General features: G+C 42.8%; 8 protein-coding genes across 8 annotated transcripts; 3 read left to right on the forward strand and 5 right to left on the reverse strand.

Moving 5' to 3' along the window:
* Positions 1 to 73: 73 nt before the first annotated feature.
* Positions 74 to 1153, reverse strand: EAF01_010844 (uncharacterized protein). The gene is made up of 2 exons (XM_038919101.1): positions 446 to 1153; positions 74 to 378 (listed from the first exon to the last, which is right to left on the reverse strand). The coding sequence occupies exons 1-2, from the start codon at positions 936 to 938 to the stop codon at positions 314 to 316; spliced, it is 558 nt and encodes a 185-aa protein (XP_038765384.1). The 5' UTR covers positions 939 to 1153; the 3' UTR covers positions 74 to 313.
* Positions 1154 to 3411: 2258 nt separating this feature from the next.
* Positions 3412 to 4123, reverse strand: EAF01_010845 (uncharacterized protein; the record flags this gene model as incomplete). The annotated part of the gene is given in 3 exon segments (XM_038919102.1): positions 3412 to 3683; positions 3762 to 3886; positions 3898 to 4123. 3 exon segments carry the CDS (start codon positions 4121 to 4123, stop codon positions 3459 to 3461), a joined length of 576 nt encoding a protein of 191 aa, XP_038765385.1. The 3' UTR covers positions 3412 to 3458.
* Positions 4124 to 5775: 1652 nt separating this feature from the next.
* Positions 5776 to 9080, forward strand: EAF01_010846 (uncharacterized protein). Its single transcript, XM_038919103.1, has 2 exons — positions 5776 to 6594; positions 6707 to 9080. Exons 1-2 carry the CDS (start codon positions 6532 to 6534, stop codon positions 8564 to 8566), a joined length of 1923 nt encoding a protein of 640 aa, XP_038765386.1. The 5' UTR covers positions 5776 to 6531; the 3' UTR covers positions 8567 to 9080.
* Positions 9081 to 11281: 2201 nt separating this feature from the next.
* EAF01_010847 (uncharacterized protein) lies at positions 11282 to 14185 on the reverse strand. Its single transcript, XM_038919104.1, has 3 exons — positions 13040 to 14185; positions 12069 to 12950; positions 11282 to 11970 (listed from the first exon to the last, which is right to left on the reverse strand). The coding sequence occupies exons 1-3, from the start codon at positions 13115 to 13117 to the stop codon at positions 11728 to 11730; spliced, it is 1203 nt and encodes a 400-aa protein (XP_038765387.1). The 5' UTR covers positions 13118 to 14185; the 3' UTR covers positions 11282 to 11727.
* A 789-nt stretch (positions 14186 to 14974) lies between these two features.
* EAF01_010848 (uncharacterized protein) lies at positions 14975 to 15735 on the forward strand (the record flags this gene model as incomplete). Its single annotated transcript, XM_038919105.1, has 2 exons — positions 14975 to 15052; positions 15301 to 15735. 2 exons carry the CDS (start codon positions 14975 to 14977, stop codon positions 15733 to 15735), a joined length of 513 nt encoding a protein of 170 aa, XP_038765388.1.
* Positions 15736 to 16881: 1146 nt separating this feature from the next.
* EAF01_010849 (uncharacterized protein) lies at positions 16882 to 18958 on the reverse strand (the record flags this gene model as incomplete). The annotated part of the gene is made up of 4 exons (XM_038919106.1): positions 16882 to 16952; positions 17009 to 18333; positions 18385 to 18601; positions 18829 to 18958. 4 exons carry the CDS (start codon positions 18956 to 18958, stop codon positions 16882 to 16884), a joined length of 1743 nt encoding a protein of 580 aa, XP_038765389.1.
* A 1456-nt stretch (positions 18959 to 20414) lies between these two features.
* On the forward strand, positions 20415 to 21369 carry EAF01_010850 (uncharacterized protein; the record flags this gene model as incomplete). Its single annotated transcript, XM_038919107.1, has 3 exons — positions 20415 to 20699; positions 20754 to 20957; positions 21016 to 21369. 3 exons carry the CDS (start codon positions 20415 to 20417, stop codon positions 21367 to 21369), a joined length of 843 nt encoding a protein of 280 aa, XP_038765390.1.
* A 594-nt stretch (positions 21370 to 21963) lies between these two features.
* On the reverse strand, positions 21964 to 22873 carry EAF01_010851 (uncharacterized protein). Its single transcript, XM_038919108.1, has 3 exons — positions 22653 to 22873; positions 22399 to 22461; positions 21964 to 22289 (listed from the first exon to the last, which is right to left on the reverse strand). The coding sequence occupies exons 1-3, from the start codon at positions 22749 to 22751 to the stop codon at positions 22089 to 22091; spliced, it is 363 nt and encodes a 120-aa protein (XP_038765391.1). The 5' UTR covers positions 22752 to 22873; the 3' UTR covers positions 21964 to 22088.
* Positions 22874 to 24084: the final 1211 nt, after the last annotated feature.

Consider the following 24084-nt stretch of genomic DNA (forward strand, 5'->3'; position numbering starts at 1 on the left):
AGAACAGTACACCTCATTCAGCCGATAGACTGCGAAATTCCCTATGTAGTAGAAAGTCCTATGGTATTGAGTACCTATCTATGTATGCTCGAGCTGGGCACTACCAAGAAGAGGAGAAAAATCGTTGTACCCCACCCTGTCAATCTGCTATTTCTCCGAAAATCACCCGGATAGCCACTCTCATAGCCATTTTGCGCTCCTTCCATCCGACCCCTTCCTTCCACAACGCCAGACCAAATAGCAGTTCTAGACCATGTATCCCCCAAATTTCTGTAAACTCCTATCGTTACAGAACACCATTTTCGAGATTCCATTACACTCGATTCTCGAGTCTCTCAGCCGAAGAGACAATGCTGTTATCGGCTTCAGTGGCTGCAACTGCAGTGGATTGTCACATCAGTAAACCACTAACAGCTAGTGAGTAGATTGGCTATCGGAGTCTTACCTGTAGCTTTCATGTGTTCCTCGTTGTGCAATTCCTGATCGGTTCCATTCACATTCTTCTCGGAGGACTTTTTTGACAATCTGCTCTGCGGTGGTCTTTCCCATCGAAAGCAATATTGTCCAAGTTTCATAGCAATGCGTCTCGTCCGAAATCCCGTTACCAAAACCCGCTCTCCATCCAACGTTTCGCCAACTTCGTAAGGAACATCATAGTCAGATATAGGACATGGCATTTCCGGCCATGTAGGTCGGTCAGGTGCCTTGAGATATTGTTCTATAATGCCGCCAGATTGTCGTTTCCGTACCCATGTATTTAGAAACTCGCGGAATACAGAGACATCAGCATCCAGTTCACGATTGCAGACCCATTCTGGGAGATTTTGAACCATGTCCATATTTCGTTCCCAATGGGGAATCCCAGTGAAGTATCGGTCGCTTGTTATGAGCTGATGTAAGGTATATATCACACCGCTCACGTCGTCACGATTATTCATCAACCAAAAATTCCCACATGAGGTCCTATCAAAGTCAAACGAAAGGAGCTTTTATGTATCAAGATCAATGAATAAGTTCCATAATACAATATCTTAATGCATGATTCCCAAGTTCAAGTTCAGGAAATCAACGACTTCAGTGAGCTGTTGTAACCACTCAAATCGAAAAGGTATGTTCGGATTGCTCAGACTTCCACTTGGAATATACTTTGCTGTGAAGCCGATCACACGGGACTCCACGTCTTCGAGAACGACGCCATCTAACAGCACTAAGTTGGGATGTGGTGCCAGACTTTTGAGGAGGTTCATTTCTTTTCATGCCATTTGTACTCTCAATGGTTTTTCCAAAACATTGAATTTGAAGGCAACCATTCGAGTGTTCCGGTTCTCATCTTCGTATGATGAAAGGTCAACAAATGGTGCAAGTCGATCGAGTTCTTGAAGCTGGGAATGCTTGATGGTACGACATCCAGCCAACGATTCAACAGTCGAAATTGGGGGATAAGCAATGAAGAAAGTTTCGTCCTCCTCTGGATCTGTGGAGACCCCGCAGATGAGTCCATCATTGTCAACGTCAACTGCTCGAATTTCTGGAGATAAATAATCAGCAAACTTTGCTAGAATGGTAGCCTCTCTATCTTCTTCCGGTGGAAAATCCTCTCTTTTTGCCTTTGATTTTGATCAGACGCAATTGATCCCAATCCCAGACATTACAATAAGCATCGTCACTAAGGTAGGTTTGACCCTCGGACCAAAACCTATCTTCAAGTGGAATCATTTGGGCCAGAAGAGGTTTGTTAAAATTATAGAACCAGTCGGCGGGCAATATTTCTGTAAGATTAGGTAATCCGAGTGCTCGAGAATCGAACCACACGTGATATTCACCTGACTGTATGGCACGCTGAAAATTGAGCAACTCGATGCAGGCCAGATTTTAAGTGAAAATATATGAAGACTGACATATACTTGCTGATCTTGGAATTAGTATTAGTGCCAAACAGTTATTAACCATTCATTTCAACCATTCCCTCCAACTTTCCAAAAGTATGCGGAAGATTATTCACGAAATGTTACACATTCAGAAACTATACCGGCAAGTTAGAAAATTTGAGTGTGTGAATGGGGAAGAACTATCTGAAACCATGTTGACTATAGTCGTTATAGATGGTTCAAGCAGATCTGCAATGTCCCCAATCGATTATCATGCCATCAATTCAAAGCTTTCAACTCTAATACACACCTATTATTCGCCTCAGACCATTTCTATCTCACCTCCGAAGCGTCGTTCAATCAACAATGGCAGCAGTCATCCCACTAGGCCAGATCGAAACAAACGTTGCAAATCACTACGTCAACAGCCCTAGCAATCCCAATAACTGTTTCTGCGCTTGGTACATTTACTACTCTAACGTATGTGGCCATGCATTTCAGGAGCTTGCAGTACAATGCGGCGCTCGAACTACGCCATCTGGAAGAAGCGGCTTCGGTAGAAGCCCAGCACCGAGAACTATTATCCAGGCGCCGCAGATCAATGCGCAGTGTCGTTTTTGCTAATCATGGTCGGTGGGGAAGGGAAGGAAGGAAGGAAGGACAGAAGGTTAAGTTAACGGGGAAGGAAGATATGTGAGCGGAGCTGCGCCCGAAACGCTTCTCGATCGGCGTCCTTGATATCTACGACACATAGAAATTGGGTGTGCTCTATCCCATCCACTTGGAGCTTAATCATTTCAGATGATTAGCTGGAAAGGATCTCATGGTTGGGATCCAGATAATGGATTATGATATCCAAACATCCGCTCCACCATCAAACTTCACCTTGTAAGCTTAGGTGATTTTTTGGAAAATGAAGTGATGGATTATTTGACTTGATGTGACTTTGAATGGGTTCAAATGCCCTTACCAAACGCTGCGAGAAAAGTGTTGGATAAATCAAGAAAAAATTGCATTGAAGAAGCTGGGGAAGGGAAGGAATGGGAGAAATGTCTTCCAAATCTCTAGTTGATAGTTCAAATATGTAGCAGACATTAAATGTGATGTCTGAAGAAATCCTCGAGATATCCGATCTCAACAAGTAAGGTACCTCGAGGCTCCATGACGATCGTAGCGAACAGGACGGATAAGACGGAAGAAGTAATTCACAGTGCACTAGCTTTTCAAACATACTTAAGTTTATAGAATCTTAAAACCCTTCAATATCCGTAGTCATTCGACTATAACAGAGCAGACTATCGACAACCATAGAGCGACTAATTAAGACCATACTGTTGGGAAATGGATCACGTGACTACGCTAGCGTTAGCGCTAGCGTCTTCCGACACTACAGCAAATACGTTTCGTAGCCTTAGCTTTTATAACCTCAAGCAATATAACAACAGTGTGAATCATAGTACTATATTGACTTCACCATCCCCATGGTGATATCAACAAATACAAAGCGCAGACTTTTGGGTACCATAGAATAGAGGTTTTAACTTTCCCAACTTTTCGAATGTGCAAACTTCCACCCTCACACCTAGTTTACTAGCTCCGCATGTACGCAAACACCTCAAGGCTCAATCCTTCCAAAACCGAGAACACTTGCCAGAGAACCTTGATAAACAGCCGGACGCAGCAGTACGTCGTAGAATATGAAATGAAGCTCTGGGAGCTATCCGCCTCATCACAATAACATAAGAACACAACTGCATCTCTGAAAATATCCCATAGACGTCCCATCTTGCCTTTACCCTTCGCGCGTCTCAAAGCCTATTCTCAAGTAGCTTATATCAATATGCGTATTGAATAACAAGTGAAACGGCAGAAGATGAAAAATGAGTCACTAACCTCTGCATAATCCGCATCCTCAGAAAGCTCTTTAACTCTCCTGAACACTAATCTCCCATTCGCGCGTTCCTTCTCACTTACTTTCTTCACGAAATCATCTCGAGTTTGCGCAATGATTTCATTGGCTGCCTCTTACAATTTCTTGGGATCTTCCAGATCCAGCCCGTCAAGCTCTCCAACAGATTTGGGTTTCTGATAATCGTCTGGCAAAGGTAGAGCACAAAGATGAAAGTTTGAATTTTTGGTATTACGACGCATTTGAGCGAAGAGCTGCTGTTCCCGGAATTTGAAGTGATTTCTGGCTGGACGTTGGGTCCTGGTGAGGGTGCACTGATCGGAAATTTTGAGTGTAGGTGATACATGCGAGAGGATGAATCAAATGAGTGTATTCAGAACTGATAGAGAGGTCGTTTGATTGATAAATTGTTGAGAAATATCAATCATACTATCTAGGTAGAACTATCTAGGTAGAAGAGCAAACGCTTTTCAGCGTCTGCCTATCGGACTATGCAGTCGGTATCCCCTCAGCCATACAATTCTCACTCAACATCCATGTACCGGAATCATGTATATTTTATAAGAGCTCTCTCATTATTCAGTCCTGCCTAGGAGATTTACTACATTTCTCGATGAATGGAAAGAAAATAAAGAATCATAATCAATCATGCTCTTTGCTTTCGCAGTCAACTCTGACCATCTAGCAAATGGAGGGTGATAATAGAGTACGAAAAACTATGTTCGGTACTCTGATACGAACTACCGCATATATACTCCGTTTGCCGAGTAACCATCTTACTTGAGTAACCTCATACCTAAATATATCGAGGAATGATATTGTCAACTGCAAATGATTCAGTCGGATTATCTCTCTCAAGGCCGGAGGATTAGACTGGAATTTTCTCCCCGGCCTAACATGCAGCCCAATGACAAATGTACCGGGCCGACATAAAAGCAGTTATCTGGACCGCAAGCCACCAATATGATAAAAAATGTCCAAAACGATAAAGGTTACTAAATCTCATGCTCATGAATTTAGGCAAAAAGAAAAAGAAACTAATTTCCAAACCAAAGGAAAAAACAAGAAACTAAACTATTCTACTAACTATTCAGCCACACGCGTTCGTACAAACCAACACAGCCACAAGTAAGCAGCTGGTGCCACGACATTGTTGTTTCAAACAAACGTGGAGAAATCAAGAGAAATCAAGTCTCAAAGTGATTTCTTATCGGTCCTGTCGGTCCTCGCGGTCCCATCTTATCTTACCAACTTCACGGGTTTTCATATCCATTTCGTCGTGATTCAGAGTGTGCATATGTATATGTATCTATGGAGTACATCTTCCCTCCCGTGATGTGAATCATTGGACTCTACATATGTTACTGCACTCCTCTCTCCTGCATGAATCTCTCTCCGTATACTGTATTCCACGCTTGTCTCCATCAAAAGACCTGCGTGCAAGCGTGCAAAGCATACAGAAGCGAGCGGGAAACCGCGGGCGCCGAATGGCTCCATAGCGGTAAGCGACAGGACGTTGAATTTCGTCCTCGCGTGCTTCGGAGACCATAAAACATGGCTAATTATATGATTCAATAGTACAGAATAATTCTTCTAGGAGTAGACAACTTTTTTTTTCTTCCAAGGAAGATGACTTGGTTGCATGTAAGCCCAACAAATTCTTGCTGTTGGACCAAAAGTTCAACGACACGATGCACGATGGAGATTCACATTTCCACTTTCATGCATGAGGATGCGTTGGGAAGGGATATCCTATTGGACGAGAAGGATTCTTTTCCGTGTATACTGGTCCCGTTTCTCTTCTTAGTGAAGGACGATTTCGGTTTGATAATTTTTGAATCCAATGATTTCATCGTGATATTAGATATTAGTGGAGGAAATAAAAATGATGATCCAATGAAGGGGTAAGTTCGAGACCTAGAAAGAAGAAGCTCTCGCTTTATTGAATGATAGGAGATTTTCATCCCCACAGGTATGTTTACTATTTATGAACCAAGAATCCAGCACACCATAATACCATCACGATTCATTCACCCCCAAGAAGAATCCACAACATTTCTCAAGAAAAGACTAAAACTGCCCCTTGCAAAATAACTATCACTCCACATAAATCATGTGAAATCGGTTTGATTCTCCGATATGTCCCCTCCAAACCTTCCAAAAGGCACCTTGAAATCCGATCATCCCATCTATCATCGTGGACTTGTGAACTTCTATACATATAACCAATACATATACCTACAAACCCAGGTATACCTACATGATTAAAATGAAGCCGTGACCCAGTTCTCCACAGGTATTCATCTCCATCTAAACATCATTCACAAAACCCATCCATACAAATAAACCTCTCAAATCCCTCACTCTTCGCTGTCCCACGAACTCCTCAGTTGATCTGCCATACTTACCTCCTTTTTCTTTCTTTCCACCTACCTACCTACCTACCTACCCACCCACCGAGTCTGCTTGACGGAACCGACTCTCTCACGTCCTACATTTCTCGTTCCCCAAAAAATTCCCACTTAAATTTCCCCCGCCATCAGCTCTTCACCGCACTTTTTTGGCGGTAAAGAAGTAGCTTGCTTGCTTGCTTGCTTGCTTGCCTACTCAGGGAATCTACTTCTTATTCTTTTCACAAGCCAAAAAATCCATTCACTTCTTTTTCAAATCTCCTTTACGATACCAAATTACCAAAAATAAGAAGCTGGTCTTCTCTTTCTCTCTCAAATATATACCCATATTATACGTTCAAAAATGGCTCCTCCCATCACAGAAACCGTTACCATTATCAATAAATCGGGGAAAGTAGTCAGCACTGTGAGTATTTCTACCATTTTTCCGAGGTTTTCCCTGGAATTCCCCTCATCCGATGTTACACACATACAAAATAATGCGGTGACTAACCAGCACATTTTTCAAAAAATCATAGGGCAAACAACTCGTAAACATCTTCAAAGATGCCAAAGCCGCTTATCAAGAAAAGAAAGCTCAATTGAGAGAAGAACATTATCTTCGAGAAGAAGCACGTACATACCGAGCACAGAGACGTCTCAACGAAGCTCGCTATGAAATTGAAGAGGCACGAGGAGGAGGAGATGATGATGCTCAATCGATAGCTTCGAGAAGATCTCATAGATCTCATCGTTCACATCGTTCCCATTCTTCTCGTCAGGAACCAAGAGATGCTTCTCGTCCTCCTCTTACCATCAATAATTATGAGGAATTCCCGGATATGCAAAGTTTGGCCAGTGGCCGCTCCCATCGTTCTCATCGTTCCCATACGAGAACTCGCCAGGAATTCAATTTCGATGATTTGGATGAGGAAGAAGATATGCAAAGTCTCGCAAGCAAACGTTCGCATCGATCTCATCGATCGAAACGGAGTCGCTCGGTGCACGGTTCTAAATCTCCTACTCAATATGAGCCTACAGAAACCCATTACGAAGACCCCGAAGAGGGATTTTATGATGATCCCCCTCTAGCCATTTATCGTCAACCATTTGCCGAAACGGAATTGAGTCTCGCGAGGAGAAAAACAGAAAAGGAAGCTGCTCCTCCCATGCCAGGACATCTTGTAAGGAGAGAAACAGCTCCGGCTACGTATACAAGCGGACCACTGGTCCCACGTGCAACTTCCGTGCCTGATCTTCATGATGACTCAATCGATATGGATTTGGCATATGGAGATGCCCATCACTTTGAATCCGACCCGGAGCCAGAATACGAAGAGCCAATCGCCCCACAACAACTCCCCGCGGAACTCGACGAAACAATGAGTAAACTCGATACTCTCCTCATCGAAGCCCAATGTCTTCACCACACCGCCACAGCCATCATGTCGAATCTCCAAGCCAACCCCGAAGCCATGGCCGCCGTAGCTCTCACCCTCGCCGAGCTTTCCTCTCTCCTCACCAAAATGTCTCCCTCCATTCTCCCCATGCTCAAAGCCAGTTCCCCCGCCATCTTCGCGCTCCTCGCATCTCCCCAATTTCTCATCGCCGGTGGTGTCGCTCTAGGCGTTACAGTCGTCATGTTCAACGGATTCAAAATCATCAAGAAACTCCAAGCTACTCCCGAAAAGCCTCTCGAAGCTCCCATGGCCATGCAAGCCCTCCCTGCTACCCCCAACTATCCCGACACCCCCGGATTCATGGAACCCCAAGACATGCATCATGAATACGAAGAAGCGATGCCCTACGAATCTTACGAGGAAGAACTAAGCAGCATCGACATCTGGCGTCGTGGTATCGCCGACGCAGAAATAGAAAGTGTAGGCACAAGTGTAGATGGCGAATACATTACCCCCACCGCAGCACGACAAAAGGAAAGTCGCCACGCAGATCGAATCCGTCAACGAGCTGCCGAGGAAAGAATCGACGAGAGTGAGGAAGAAGAAGAAGAAAAGAGAAGTATTATGAGTCGCTTGACGAGTAAATCCCGTCGTTCCAAAACTCTTCCTGTTAGAGGTAGTCCTTCCCAATACGAACCTTCCGTCAAACCTAAAGATGACGATATTGAATCTGTTCGTACTTCTCGCACGAAGACGTCGAAATCGACAAAATCTTCCAAGAGTCATCGATCGAGTCGCTCGAAGAAAGATGATGATAATGCATCGCTTGCTTCTGAGCGAACGGAACGGATAGAGAAAGAAGAGAAAGAACCAAAGGAAAAGAAAAAGAAGACGCCTTTGAGTATTTTTAGAAGTAAGACGGAGAAGAGTACGAGTTTTAAGGGAAAGGAGAAGGAGAGTAAGAAAATGGGTCATCATCCGCTTTTACTGGAGCTTTGAGGGTCGAGATGAGCTGAGCTTGAGTTTCTTCATGGCTTGGTTAGGGTTTTGGTTTTGGTGTTGGGGTTGAGGTTGAGGTTCTTGAGGATTTGCGTAGCTCATCCTATCTACCTTGACCTACCTCAGATCAAACGCACACAACAATCTTCACAAATCGAACCTCACTTTTTTCTTTCTCTTTCATTGCTTCCTCTTCGCTTAGCGGGTTTACTGTCAATCAGTCAGTCGGTCGGTCGGTTATTTTTATGCTTCGGTAGCTTTTGACGAGTACTTCAACTCAACTCATTCCCTCACTTCTCTTCATTTCCCCCTCCATCGATCTTCGGATCAAGGGGGGAGTCTTTTATGATTTCATGGATTTACGTATGGATGGATGGATGGATGATGTTTTTTAATAAGGAACAATGAAAAAAAAAGATATTCAGATATCGAGATGAAAATGAAGATGGAAATGAAGATGGAAATGAGAATGAGAATGAGAATGAGAATGAGAATGAGAATGAGAATGAGAATGTATCTATGTGCATGCATACGAATGAATATATCACGAATATCAGATTGGAATGATGTTATATAACGAATGAAATGGAATTGAATGAAACAGAACCAGATGAAATAGGATAGGATGGGATTTATATATAAATATAGCTACTCAAGGATGAAAGAATAAAGAAAGAAAAGATGAAGAGAAGAAGAGAAGAAAGGAAGAAAAAAAAAGCAGAAAATATTATCGTGTATTGATATTATATCTGATTTATATATATACTTTTCTTTATGTATCTCCCCCCCTCTCCCGCTCCCCTCTCCTTCTTTTCATTTTCTCCTTCCTTTCTCCCCTTTCCTACCTCGCTTCCCTCTCACAACTACACAATAACCTATCAACCCGAAACCCTTCCCTCAAGGTTCAACCCCATAATCCACCCTAAATATCCAATACAAAAATCCAATCAAACATCCAATCAAACATCCAATCAAACATCCAATACAAACCCTCCCTTCTAACTAAGTAATTAAACATCAAAGTTAGTCAATTAGTTTAATAAGTGTATAAACCTATCTCTCTCGAAAAGAGGTTTTCTTTTTCCATTTTCTTTTTTCTCTCTCCCACACCTTCTTCCTATATCTTTTTATTCGACCCTTTTCTTCCCATTCCTCCCCTTACACATTCACATTCTCTCTCCCTCAACTCCCCCCCTCAATCCTTCCCCTCCCTTCCCACCTTCTACCCCTCTCATTTCCCCTCCCTTCTCTCGCACCCCACACCTCACACCTCACACAGCACACCATATCCCCAAATCCAACATCCCCAAATCCCAAATCTCAACTCTCAAAACCTCCACGCCAATCTCAAACCCACAACCCCAACTACCCATCCCAACCTCGATATCCCAACTCATCATTCAAAAATCCACATCCCAAAATCGTCAATCCGAACTCACCCCTCAGAATCTCAATCTCAAATTCAATAGTCGGAAGCACTACTCCATATTTAATATCTTCAACCCCCCTTTTTATATTCCCATTTCAATATACCTTATCCATCTATCCATCTATCTACTTATTCAAAACTCGTTCAAAACTCATCGAATCATTCATTTCAGACTCAGAGTCCCAGACTCAGAATGCAGGACTCCAAATCCAAATACTGATATTCAATATTGAACATTTATTATTTAATATATATACCTAATACCTAATACTCACTCAGATCAACTCAACTCACCTTATCTCAACTCAATTCAACTCAATTCACTTTAATTCAATTCACCTCACCTCACCTCACCTCACAACCTCCTTCCTATTCAGTAATTTCAATTCAAACTCCTCCCCATTCAACTCCCACCCATTCAACTCATACTTATAATCATACTTACTTACCAATACTCAGACTTAGATTCAAATTTATCATTCCCTTCCCCTTCCCCTTCCCCTTCCCCTTCTTCCTTCTCCTTCTCCTTCTCCTTCTCCTTCTCCTTCTCCTTCTCCTTCTCCTTCTCCTTCTCCTTCTCCTTCTCCTTCTCCTTCTCCTTCTCCTTCTCCTTCTCCTTCTCCTTCTCCTTCTCCTTCTCCTTCTCCTTCTCCTTCCCCTTCCCCTTTCTTCCTCCTCCCCCGCCACCACAAACACCTCACTACCCCCCTGTCCCAAAAACAGATATAAATTCAGGCCACTATAAATCAAAAGCCATACCCACATAGAGTACTATACGCACATAGACCGACCTATAGATCTACAAATTCACACACACACACACACACATGAACAAGCATGAAAAGGGATCCTCATCCAGACTAAGAGTTGCTTTATTGGTTTTGATTATTATTTATGTATTCATCCACTCACTACTCACTTCCTCTTATCTCATCTCATCTCATCCCAAGATCCAAGATCCAAGATCCAAGAAACAATATCCAGATAGATACTCACATCTAGATTTTTCGTTTCCATCTCGCCAGCTAACTATCCCTCATATGACTTTGTTCCAATTCATTCCAGATCCTATCCTATCCTATCCTATTCATGACCAACATCATGAATCATGTACACCATCCAACCATCTGCTCCAAAATAATCCAAATCAACCAACCAACCAATATACATCCAACTCCGCATCCAAACTAATCCCCCAACTCCCCTACACAACAAAATCCCCACCCTAACCCCAACCTAACTACCAGAAAATGCAACAAATCGTTATACGTTCAAATTCATTCAAATCTAATCCAACTCAACCAATTCCATTATTTCTCCCCCCTTCCACTCTCATCAACTCATATTCGATTGTTCGCCTGGGTAAATTTGTCCTCCAATACCGCTTGATTGATTGCCATGGCCAGAACCTAATATTCAAGGTCAAAAATCATTTACACCCTCACCACATCATGCTCGTTCTTATCCAACCTTGGTATCGTGATCTGGTGTGATACTTCTCATGAAGCTTGTCGCCTTGGTATGAACGTTCTGCCGATTTTGCATACATCTATCGATGCTGCGAGCTATCGTGCGCATTCGCCTCCCCGAATAAATCTCGGCCCAACAATTCCTCAATAATCATTTTCGAATCGAATCCAAGACCACTTAATTCTAAATCACTTTAATCTCGTGATTATCCAACAAAATCTCCTCATGACGATTTCAAAGCTTCATTCATTCCCTCATCCTTTCATTCAATAACCATCTTTCTGAAACCTCCTACCATTGTCCAACCTAATGCTCTCAAAGCACTTGGATCTTTCGCCTTTATAATTGTGCAGGCGGGTAACATTGGATTCGTCGGATCCACATGTGATGCATCTTTTGCTGCTTGTTCAATTGCATCCATTTCCTCTTTACACTCTTGTTCATTCAATGGACATACAGTAATTGGTTGACGATGAGTAATGTCACGAGCACCGGAGAGGTGAACCTGTAGATTGTGATGGTTAGATTAGACAATTTGAATGAGAAGTTTGAGACAGTTGGACTAGCTGAATATGTGAGTGAGAGAAGAAAGAATGTATATACCTTTATAACGAGAAAAAACTCAATCTTGTACAAGGTCCCCGTGGTCGTAAACGAATTGACAAAATGCATTGGAAATGCAGCTTTTCCTCTCCTAATAATTCCCTCCGAATCTCTCAAATCCTTCGATGGATATATCAGCCCTAGAGTCGTGAAATATCCTGCCTCTGGTAATTTTGCTCCCACCGTCGCCGTCTGCTTAGCTATGCGATTGATTTTTTTCGTTGGTTCATCTCCTTCCGGATTATATGTGATTTCCTCTTCTATGCCAATGGTAATCTTTTGTATGACTACTTTTGTAGCTTTCTTTATGTAAAGGGAGTTTGGAAACAAATGAATATACACGCTGACGGGATCCGAAGGGCCAAATGACCATCGAGGTATTGTAATTCTCAGAGTAACCAGATGATCCGTATTCTTCTCTGCAGATTCAGGACGATTGTACATGCCGAAAGTTGAGAGAGTATCATATCTCTGCATCGGGACTGGAAATGCGAATTTCTTTTGATCTTGTCCTTGTTGAACCGTAACCACCAACTCATAATAAGTTTCCGCCGTGCGACTTGGTAATTGTAAACTCGCCGGTGGGATTCTTCGATTCGATTCCTCTCCACCCCTTCCAAATGGTATGAATAATACGAAAGGTAAATCCATCAGAACCACACTTTCGCTCTCTTTTCCAGCCGTACATCGAAATAATAACAACTCTTTCCCCACCACATCTGTCGTTTCTCTTCGAGGTGTTCCCAAATGTTTCTTCGCTATCGATTCCGCAGATGGATGAACCGTTTCCCTTCGCTGTAAACATATTCGTACCAAGGATATCGCTATCGGCGCAGAAATTCCAGTGAGGGGTCGAATCTCTACTTTACCCTCTATCCTAGGCTAGAAATCCCCAGATTAATACCATACCCTTCCAAACAAATCACAATTGCAAAACCAAACGTCCAACCAAAGAAATAGAGATCACCTACAAGCGTGGCAGAAATACCCGGATAACCAACCAGAAAATTACTGTTTGGTGGTCCGGAGACACGGACAAAGGCAGACATCTCGTGCACACCCAAAGATCACTGGCGCCACCGCGCAGGTTTGCGCCAAATGGAAAACAATGTTGTTGAGCAGTGTGGGTTGTGTTGAAAGCTCGAGTCTCATGTGTAGATATGATAGGTATGTATGTATGTACTTCGTATGTATGTATGTATATATGCGGTAGGTTTGTTTGCGCGAATTGTGGGGTTGCGAGTCGGTGATATAGCTTTCGTCGTCACCATATAAGCAAGGCTCAGCTCTTGTTTTGGGGGTGGGTAGTTTGTTTTCTTCGTAGGTAAGATTAGGATTACTAATAAGTAAGTGAAGATTGATTGTGAAGATCGATTGTGAAGATCGTTTTGTATGTATGAAATTGGGTGAGAGAGGCCCGAGATCCTTTTCGATTGTTGGTGGAAAGTCGAATTGATTTTTCTTTCTTTGTATGGAAGTTGGGAGGATATCCCGAGATAGCTAGTAGATTCGAGAGATCGATTGTGTTGTGTAACGGAGAAGTTTCCTTTAATGGATGATGAAATGAAAGAGTGAGTGGGTGAAGGAAGAAATGGAATGAGAATAACAAGATGGATAATCAGTTTGGAAAGGAATAAGTGAGGTGTTTTGTTAATTAAAATTGAGATGCAGTAATAATTGCGAGCGGTTATTCTTTCATGGATGGATGTGGGTGTGGATGTGGATGTAATTGAGATTGTAATATATGGTGGAAGGATAGCTAGGTAGATGGGTAGATGGGTAGATGGGTAGATGAGTAGATGGGAGCTGGGTAGATTGTAGATGTGCAGCTAGGTAGATGTGTAGCTGGGTAGCTGGGTAGCTGAACAACTGAACAGTAGCTGATCGACTTTGATGTACGTTGTAAGGGTTGAGTTGTAGGGAAGAGTATAAGAAGAGCAAGGAAAAGAACAAGAACATGAACATGAACAGTAAGATGATTGATGCTTTCGTCTAGTCCAGACTTCTCTACTATGTGATCAATCAATCACCCATACATATCAAGAGGAACCAGTCCCCAAGTATCAAAGTAAATGCGAAACATATGATGATATCCAGCAACCAGGCGTATCTAGATGCAAAGTATAAAATCCATCACGATATCGGCGTATCATACATATGATCAAACCATATAAAGAGTTTCAATCTATGCTATTCTGGTGAATACACGTATTATTTACTGGGGAGGTGTATTAAGTAGTATCTCTTGCGTACTGAGGGGTATCTGATATACATATACTTTGTATAGTTAATTGAAGAAATAATAACTCTTCATCTATATAACTACCTACATTTGTAAAGACATCTATTAAATCAATCAATCAAATCCCATCCATCCAAAGATCTCCTTAAATCTCAACTCACAACAAGCTTCTGAAGATCCGATCCACAAAACAATGGCCCTACCATATCCCGTATCCCATCTTATCCCATCCCATCCCATCCCATCCCATCCAATCTAATCCAATCCCGCCCTCTCACAAGCAAATAAATCCAATGTGAATTATTATCACCTTTTTCATCCTTTCCTTACTAATAATTCCACTTCCATCCCCAATAGCAGCCATAAACTTTTATTCCTTTGTTAGCCTTCTCTCCTCATCCACCCATTTCCTTCAGCCTCGTCTACCTAGAAGGTACTCACAACCTTAACGCGTCTGACCTCATCCATTCAACCCTCCAAAAATTAACATCATTCTCAGCCTTCTTTTTTCATCTCATACCTACTGATACTTCAATCAATTCTCACCAGCACCTAGAAATAAATATCAAATACACATCCACATCTATATCCACATTCACATACACATTACCACCAATACCCATAAATCAACACATCAACACATCTATACATAAACAAACAAAACATGTCTGTAACTTTACACACCAGCCTAGGCAATATCAAAATCGAAGTATTTTGCGATAGCGTACCCAAAACCGCAGAGGTAAATTCCCTTATTTTTCATTCTCCCAATTTCATTGTTTCATATGAGAAGCTTTCCCCCAATCCAATCCAATTAGATTCGACTCCGTTCCATCAAGCCCAATCAAATTGGAAGAAAGACGCTCCGCTGGCCACTGCCGTGGTGGCTTTTTCGCTGCGCTCTATAAACTCCCCTCTCCTCTAATCCCTCTATTCGACTCTCTGTACCCTCAATTTGCACCCCAGCCCACTAACCCCCCTCCCCCCCAGAACTTCCTCGCCCTCTGCGCCTCCCACTACTACGACCTCTCCCCCTTCCACCGTCTAATCCCCACCTTCATGATCCAAACCGGTTCCCCCTCCCCCACCAACCCACATCTCCCTTCCCCTCCCCCAAAAGGCGGCGCCTCCATCTGGAGCACTCCTTTTGCCGACGAAATCCGTCCCTCCCTGCGCCATCACGCGCGCGGTATCGTATCGATGGCTAACAAAGGCCCGGAGACCAATGGATCCCAGTTTTTTATCCTCTTTGCGCCGGCTCCGCATCTCGATGGGCAGAATACCGTGTTTGGACATGTGATTGGGGAGGAGAGCTTTAGGGTGCTAGGGGAAATGGAGGGATTAGAGGTGGATAGGAAGAATAGACCCAAGGAGAAGGTGCTGATTGAGGGGGTGACGGTGCATGCTAATCCATTGGCGGAGTGAGAGTTTAGGTGTGGGTTTGGATTTGGATTGAGGTTTGAGATGGTGCATCGGGATGGAGATGATGATTAGAATGATGGGGGGGTAGTATGATATCATATCACATCACACAAGCCGAGCTTAGCTGGGAAGAAAGAAAGTGAAGATTAATGGATGGATGAATCGATAAATGGAGCAGTCAAAGTACTCCATCAAACAAATAACGAAGCGCAATAAACGGCCTCGAATACCCCGCGAAAAATAAATACGTGTATTTCATTTCCTTTCGCTTCGCTTTGTCGCGTTACACACACACACACACACGAATCACATCCCATCACGGAAAAGGCCTGGAAGCCTATCTCAAAAATCTAGTCCAGACATACCTACCATATGTCAGATCCGATCAAATCCGATCAGGTCAGCACAACACAGAGATCCAGTGCTGAAAGAAACTAGCCGGCTAGGCTAGCTTTACGCAAATTCGGGGTTTGGGGGCCATACGCGACTTATTATGGGGTTGCAGTGACATCTAGATCACCACACTGCACCACACCACACTGCACCACACTGCACTGTATGTGTAACAGTAACAATAGTTGGGGGCCATGGAAGGAGCTGAAAGGAAAAACTACCGAGTAGACGGGAATGCTTGAGATTGAGATTGAGATTGAGATTGAGATGGCGATACCCAAATAGATTACACCATTGCCATGAAGGCTGAGATGACGATAATGAAAGTTTGAATTTAGAATCCATAGGATCCGTTGATGTGGAAAGTTTCAGGTACATTGGTAGTTTGCATGATGTTTTCGAGAACCCCATTTCAAAACTCTCAGATGAGCATACCAAACAAAATAAGAAATCACCACTTTAAATTCTCAATTCATACCAGAATATATACACAATATACACAATATTCTTCAATATATAAATAACCACCATCTAATTGATATCAAGCAAGCTTGCATTAAATGTTATTTATTTGACTACCGAAACGCCTCATGACATACCTAGCACATATCATAAAGATCTACGTACCACCAAACTCCTGCAGTACTTAAGTGATAAATATCATTCAGTACTTAGCCGAATCGCGCGAGTGAAAGTGACATCCCAAGCTCAAAATCATAAGATACGAGCTCATAATATCCATCGCAATACCTGGTTTCATACGCCCATACCCAAACCGATAACCTCGAAAATTATCGGGTTTCCTTCGACTGCTAGCCAAGCGATACCTAACGATTTGTCAGCTACCTAGTACTTGAATGACCGTATTCTCATATAAACTTACCACTATAAACCACGAGTTTCGTAACAACTTCGACATCGTATCTCACACGAGGTTTTTCTAGCCTAGAGAACATTTCTGTTTCATCTAATTCGTTTTCCTGCCCAACAGCAATCTCATCTTCTGCAGCATCGTCACCCTCTAGACCCGGTGTGGTTAACCCTGGAGTATACATGACATGGCCTGCTCCCATCATCTGTTCGTAAGATCCAACTCTAGATTGTGCTGGCGTAGGCAAATTCATGCTTCCATGAGTCGATGACGTTCCAGATGATATAGCGCCATCCATATTCAATTGCTTAGAACCAAAATAATCTTTCGCTTCTTTCGTAGAGGTTTGACGTGGAGTCATCCCCTCAAAAACATCAGTGAGACTATCTCTCCGTCTTTTCTCTCGATAGGCAAGAGTTTCGTATGCATCGGCAGCTGATTGAGGTCCAACGGATACAGCTCGGCCCCGTCCAGCATGTCGGATAGATGAGATCAAACTCGGTAAGTCAGATACAGATGGCATAACATTATCCACCTTGAGTCTTGATGGGATATTATTGTATTCTGAAGCAGGCATAAAGAATTTCCGCGGTAAGATCAACCCCGTATTCTCAAAGGCTCGGAAAATATGTGGAAGTAATTTCAATAATGTTGGTTTCATGACTTCCCTCCAAGCAAAGATGACCAATACACCAATGAGAACTCGTAATATCACAATTACCCAACCCATATGATGTAGATCGAATGGTACTGTCGCTGGAACTGGAACATCCCAGGCCCACCCACCAGAAGCATAATGCCAACCTCCAAGTTCAACTCCTATCATAACCGCCGCAAATGCGACACTGTCATCAAAACATGGGCAATCATCAGCTGGTTCTGGATGTACTCTTATCAAAAGAATAATGACTATGGCGATCGTCACAGGAGCCTTCCAGGTACTGCTGTGGAGATAGTTATCAATCGCTGATCCGTATACGCACTCAACGACAGAAATGAGTGCTCCTATAACACTCCCAAGAATTACATCCACAAATCCATGCATGCCGCAATAAAGCCGTCCGAGTACGATCGAGAAGGCATAAGAATAGCTCACAATCTCTAGGGCCAGTTTCGTCGAAGGCAGCAGTTGACATTCTGGAGAATGGAGAGTAAAAAGAGCATATACAGCCACCGAGACAGCATTGGCGGAATGTGTCGAGGGAAATCCATATTCGAGTGCAGCAGAACCCGACATGGTAATGCGATGGAGAGGTGGGGATAGTGGTCGAGGTAGTGAGAACATATCTTTGATGAAACCCGTTATGAAGACTCCTGTTGCCAATATATGAACCATCCTGAATTTTAATCAGCGAATGTCTGCGAGTACCCGTCAAGAAGTTTATTACCCTCGTCCCAAAGATGTATGTCCACACCAGAACAGAATTGGCAGTACAATCATGAAGAAAGTATGCGTTCCAAGGTTGGCAGTGACGGCGAAATAAGTATCGAGTGCTGGACATCGCATCTTATCCTGCATCCAGGCTAAGTATGGAGTCTCCCATCGAACCAAAGGCAATAAAGCCTGCCGCATATTGTATCGCCATGGTGGAAGTTTGCGCTTGTCTGCGGGGTCGTTATCAGTATAACTTCAGTGAGCAATTGTGATGCGAATGTATGAAACACTCTCGACGACTCTAGGAGAAACGAGGAGATAAGTGAACGTAATTTTGCGTCAATCTGGTATATTGCGAAAGATATTGGATTGCGCAATAATTGTCTCAATAGCCAGATAACGAATACCGTAAAGGGGACAATGCGCGCAGAAGTAATTCCATGATCACTACACTCACAGTGATTTAAACTTTTCAAGCCGGCATCGATGATCTCCGTGGGCGGTACAGTAAGTGAAAACGATGGAGGTTGAGTATTGTTATTCGATTTCTCAAGCTCTAGGCCGTCGCCAGTTGGAGTCGGACACATGGATGCATTCGTTGAAGCAGCATCCATATATTGTGCCCGCTTGAGAAGTCAAAAGTCTTGTCTTACAGAAAAGTAAGAGATTGAAGTACTTGGTCAGAAGAAGGAATGGAAGAGAGGGGGGGAAAATCCTAATCAAGGAAAGTCAAAGGGAGAAGAAAAGGAAGGAAGAAAGTGAAGAGAAAATGAAGAGAAAATGAAGAGAAAATGAAGAGAAAATGAAGAGAAAATGAGCGACAGAAAAACGTGTTCTCACTGAATAATACCTAGAGCAGTGTCTAGGTACGAGTAAGATGAGAAGAGGATTGTTGTAGGTGAAGTTTACTTTAGATTTCGAGATAGAAAACACCTTTTTCTTTGCCTTGGTAGAAAAAAGCGTTAAAAGGTTAATAAGATTATCCTTAAGCTTAAGTTATCATTTTCCATGAAATCTTGGGGTTGAGTGGGATTTGATACACCACTACACACACCATCAAGGATTTAGCAATTGCTTGGTTGATTTATTAGATCGATATGATTTGATGAAAGAAGGAATGAATGAATATGTACAGAGTAGGTAGGAGTGACGGGTATCATTGACTGCCAATTTCTAATGGCTCTTGGATTAATTTTTTATCGCATGGGCTCTACTCTTCTCCATGACATTCATCAATGTGCATCGTCAGAGCCTCTCCAAGGGTTTCAACCTGAGACTATCAGCCACCAGTGAGCCTTTCTCGAAATGGGATGTCATGAGCCACACGTTAATTAGCCACCTGTATCTATTAGCTACATATCTACCAGCCACATACACACCAGCCACATACACACCCATCATAATGCCACTCACGTGCCAAAATGCACAGACCTCCTGCAATTTCTCCCATCATAACTTCCCAACATTCACAGTTTATTATTATTATGTCATCATACCTGCCACATACCTGCCACATTTATTTGAGGGTGGAGTGGATGAAGCTTGGAACCTTGTTGCCAGAGTAACCAAGGACCCATGCAAATGTAAATAACTCTAACATTCGAGTAACTTCCTATCCAGAAATCCACCCGTACCCATAACCCATTACCCATTACCCATTACCCATTACCCAATTCCCCCAATCCCAAAGTTGCTTTGCTAACCTTCTTATCAACACCCAGCCTTAAAGGGATCAATTTCAAGACTTTCTTCCATTCTTGAGATTCATATCATTTCATACTATTCATTCCATACATTCAAGCCACAACCATTACCATTCATCCAAACTTTATTCCATCGTCAATTATTTCAATTTCGGAATACAAGTACTTTTAATAATAGTAGTCATACCTAGCTATTAGGGTTATTAGGGTGTCTTGGAAAGAAACGTTCTCGTCATTGGAAAGTCAATCATTGTCTCGAACTCGCATTCACTTACTTTACTCGCACACCATCGTCACAAAGCGACGCCTCAATTCTCCAAGACCACTCGACCACAAAAGCATGGCTACGCAATATCAATCAAATCAATATTCAAGGCGTGAAAGTGTAACCGAAAAATACGACGCGAGTCCAAGAAAGAAAATTACCCAACGTCGCGAACAAAGTCAAAGATCCAGTGACGGCACGGTTAGCACAATGATGAGCAATGCTTCAACGGGAAGGGAATCGGCAGCTACACATATGACAGAAGGCCCTTCATATTCGAAAAAAATTGTGGTGGTTGGTGATGGTGGATGCGGGAAGACTTGTCTTTTGATCAGTTATAGTCAAGGATATTTCCCAGAAGTATGTTGTGCTTGAAGCTCAACCTTCGTCGGGATATGGCTAATACTTTCTCAGAAATATGTTCCCACAGTATTCGAGAATTATATCACATACCCAACACATCGGCAGACCGGCAAGACACTCGAATTGGCGTTATGGGATACTGCAGGTCAAGAAGAATATGATCGTCTCCGTCCATTATCATACCCGGAGACAGATTTGTTGTTTGTTTGTTTCGCGATCGACTGCCCAAATTCCCTCGAGAATGTTATGGATAAGGTAAGATAAAAAAAAGAAATTCAAGTCCGATCCATCATCATATTAATTGACTTGATAGTGGTACCCTGAAGTATTACACTTTTGCCCATACACACCTCTTATCCTCGTCGGTCTAAAATCCGACTTGAGAACGAAACGCTCTTGTATTGATCTCCTCAAAACCCAAGGTCTCACACCCGTCACCACAGAACAAGGAATGGCAGTTGCAAGAAAGATGGGAGCGCGTTATATGGAGTGCAGTAGTAAAGAAATGACTGGTGTGGAAGAAATTTTTACCGAAGCTATCAACACAGTCGTCGTCAACGATCGAAGCAACCAACAAAATTCGACATCATCTACTCCACCCGGTACGTCAGGTTCGCAAGGTGTAATCATCCCGAAAAAGAAGAAGCGCAGTTGTCGATTCTTGTAATAATTCATCCTTGACCAAATCATCACCATTACGCATCCCAACAAAGTACGACATGAGCATGATATTTTGAAACGACATACGAACTGCATAACATAACGAGGAGTGTATAATTGTGAAAATCTGCAACTATTGGGCAGATTTTAGGGATTGAGCATTGCATGAAATAGCATTGCGACATGATTATTAGCCTTTTTATTCTTTTCTTACTTCTTTTTCTCATCGCACTCTCATACCGCTGGAGCTGGACTGGACTGGACTGGACTGGACTTTCTCCGGTAATTCTTTTATTTTAGGCCTTTTTTGATTTGCGTGGGTTTTTTGACTTTCTTGTGAATCAGTTAGGGAATTGAGGGAATTGTGAACACAACAAACTGATTATGGGCGAGCGTATCGTATCGACTCTTTCTTATGTATAACGAAACTTTGTGGGTAGACAATGCATATCATACTCTTAACGTATACATAATCTATTGGTTTTCGAGTTTATTTTATTGTAGATGTCGTCGAACTCCATCGTTTTGGTGAAATATGTGGAAACCGTGAGAAATCTAGAAGAATGAAACGTAACAAAGGGTATCAATCATACTCCAGTCCAGAACTCCTCTTGCCATGTCATCTTTACCATGATATGCAGTCCACAAACCCCTCATAGCTTGGCACATCCAAACTTTCCCTTCCCTTGCCTTGCCTTCCCTTCCTCTCAAATGGAAAACATAAATCTATACCCGTGTATCATCCTCCATAAGCGTCTCTTCTCCCTCGTGCTCTTCGCGTTTACTGCTGCTGTGTTGTTGGTGTTGTGATTGTGGTTGTGCCGGTTGGATATCTTCTTCGGGAGAGGGTTCGGAAGAGGGGTCTTTGGCCATGACGTTTTCGAATTGGGACCAGAGGGCTTCGACGGAGGAGAATTCGTTGCCGACCTAATGGGGGGAGGGGGTTAGTGGGGAGGGGGAGGGGGGAGAGGAGAGGAGGGAGAGGGGAAGATGGGGGAGAGGAAGAGGAGGGGAGGGAAAGAGAATAATAACATACAGCGATTACACCCTCTAGAGACCGATTCAATTTATTGATACTGGAGAGGACGTGTTCGAATGACTGGAGGGGGAGAAAGAGGGTTAGTGAGGGGTTTTGGGTTTGTATTGGATTGGATTGGGGGTTGTGTATTTGGTTGCTTGGTTCTTGATTGGGATTTGGAGATGAGGAATTGGGAAGAGGGGGATGGGAGGAATGGGAGGAATGGGAGGAATGGGAAGGAAAGGGAGGGAATTGAAAGGAACAAAACATACAATTGCTATCTCCCCTAGTAAAATCTCGCGCTGCTGTTCGAAATATGATTTTTCGGGGGGAGTCGAGGAGCGGGGGTAGCGGCTGGTTGAGGAGGACATTTTTGGGGTGGGTGGAGGTTTGGATTCGATTCAATTGGGTTGGGCGGGAAGGAGTTTGGGGGAGAGATTGAGGGGAAGAGGTGGTAGTGTGATGGGATGGGATTGTAAAATGAGGTGTATGATATGTATGATATGTATGATGATTTGATGATTGGAGTTTGCGCGCGGATTACTAGGTAGGTAGGTAGGTATTTTTGGTGGGGTGGGAGAGGGGTGTGTGGGGATTAGAGGGGGTGCGGATAGTGAGATTGTTAGGAGGCTATCTAGATTAGATTCTAGACACGGGAGAAACAGAACAGAATTCAAAATTGATAGTTAGTGTAAATGTTACAGTATGATGATAATAAATCGACCACGGATGGGATTGTGAGAGTTGATGAATACTAGGTGGGATTACATGAATTCTGGGAGAATATCCAATTGTGATGGATATTATTTATACTTTCCATCTTCAGGATTGGAATTCATATAGATTGGATTGCTGGCAAAAAGGGAGGGCTTAGTTGTTGGTTAGTACTGCTTTCAGTTTTCGAATATGAATGGATGGATGGATACTAGGGGGAGTGGTTTTGGTAAGAGTGAATTTACTAAAAGTCTCTCTCTCCCTGTTTCTCTCTATTTATGAATCATTTCACTCGTCAGAAGTTTGACTCCAGCTACTTGTCATATTCACTTCGAAATTATATACCTCATATGCAGCATGCTTACTGGAAGTCCAGTTGTCAAGTCAGATGGAATGTTTCCTTGCACGTTTTGGGAAGCCTTTCGGGGACGGTGTTTTATTGTTTGTCTATGTTCTAGATTCTCAAGTCGATGTGGAGATTGATTTTGTATTGGTTTTGCAGAGAGAGGATGGATGGATCGGCTTGCTTGCTATTATATTGATCTGGTATCCATGAGGGGGTGTTTGTGTGGCGATGGGGCTTGAAATTTTTGTAATTAGCTTGTTTGACGGTGACGATGACGATGATGGTGATGGTTGGAGTCCCAGGGTGTCTAATAGTTTAATTGTATAACTGTCTGAATATTTAAGAGCAGTTAGAAATCTGAATAGTTGAATATTCTAATCAATTTCAATATATCAAGTGATTTGAATGTTCTAATTGGTTTGGGGATTTGACAATGCTTGTCGTCGGACATAGTGGACAATAGTCTGGACTATTGGATACTCTGCTTGTATGTAAACGATCTTGTTGATCTATAGAACGTTGTTGTGTTCCAGAGCACTGTTAATAGATGTATTGGATTGTTGTACTTGATTTTGAGTTGGGGAAGGGGGTGGATCAGTGATATTTATCTTATCTTGTATTTGAATTCGATTGTGATCGAATTG

Source organism: Botrytis porri (assembly GCF_014898465.1).
Source record: "Botrytis porri strain MUCL 3234 chromosome Unknown BPOR_018, whole genome shotgun sequence".
NCBI lineage: Eukaryota > Fungi > Ascomycota > Leotiomycetes > Helotiales > Sclerotiniaceae > Botrytis > Botrytis porri.

Coding starts and splice junctions, on each gene's coding strand:
- EAF01_010846 (XM_038919103.1), top strand. CDS start 6,532: ATGGCTCCTCCCATCACAGAAACCGTTACCATTATCAATAAATCGGGG. Junction 6,595..6,706: donor CGGGGAAAGTAGTCAGCACT/GTGAGTATTTCT, acceptor AAAAAATCATAG/GGCAAACAACTCGTAAACAT.
- EAF01_010847 (XM_038919104.1), bottom strand. CDS start 13,117: ATGTCTGCCTTTGTCCGTGTCTCCGGACCACCAAACAGTAATTTTCTG. Junction 12,951..13,039: donor CGGGTATTTCTGCCACGCTT/GTAGGTGATCTC, acceptor GGGGATTTCTAG/CCTAGGATAGAGGGTAAAGT. Junction 11,971..12,068: donor AGTTTTTTCTCGTTATAAAG/GTATATACATTC, acceptor CACAATCTACAG/GTTCACCTCTCCGGTGCTCG.
- EAF01_010844 (XM_038919101.1), bottom strand. CDS start 938: ATGAATAATCGTGACGACGTGAGCGGTGTGATATATACCTTACATCAG. Junction 379..445: donor GGAACACATGAAAGCTACAG/GTAAGACTCCGA, acceptor AATCCACTGCAG/TTGCAGCCACTGAAGCCGAT.
- EAF01_010851 (XM_038919108.1), bottom strand. CDS start 22,751: ATGTCCTCCTCAACCAGCCGCTACCCCCGCTCCTCGACTCCCCCCGAA. Junction 22,462..22,652: donor TACTAGGGGAGATAGCAATT/GTATGTTTTGTT, acceptor CTCCCCCTCCAG/TCATTCGAACACGTCCTCTC. Junction 22,290..22,398: donor CTCTAGAGGGTGTAATCGCT/GTATGTTATTAT, acceptor TCCCCCCATTAG/GTCGGCAACGAATTCTCCTC.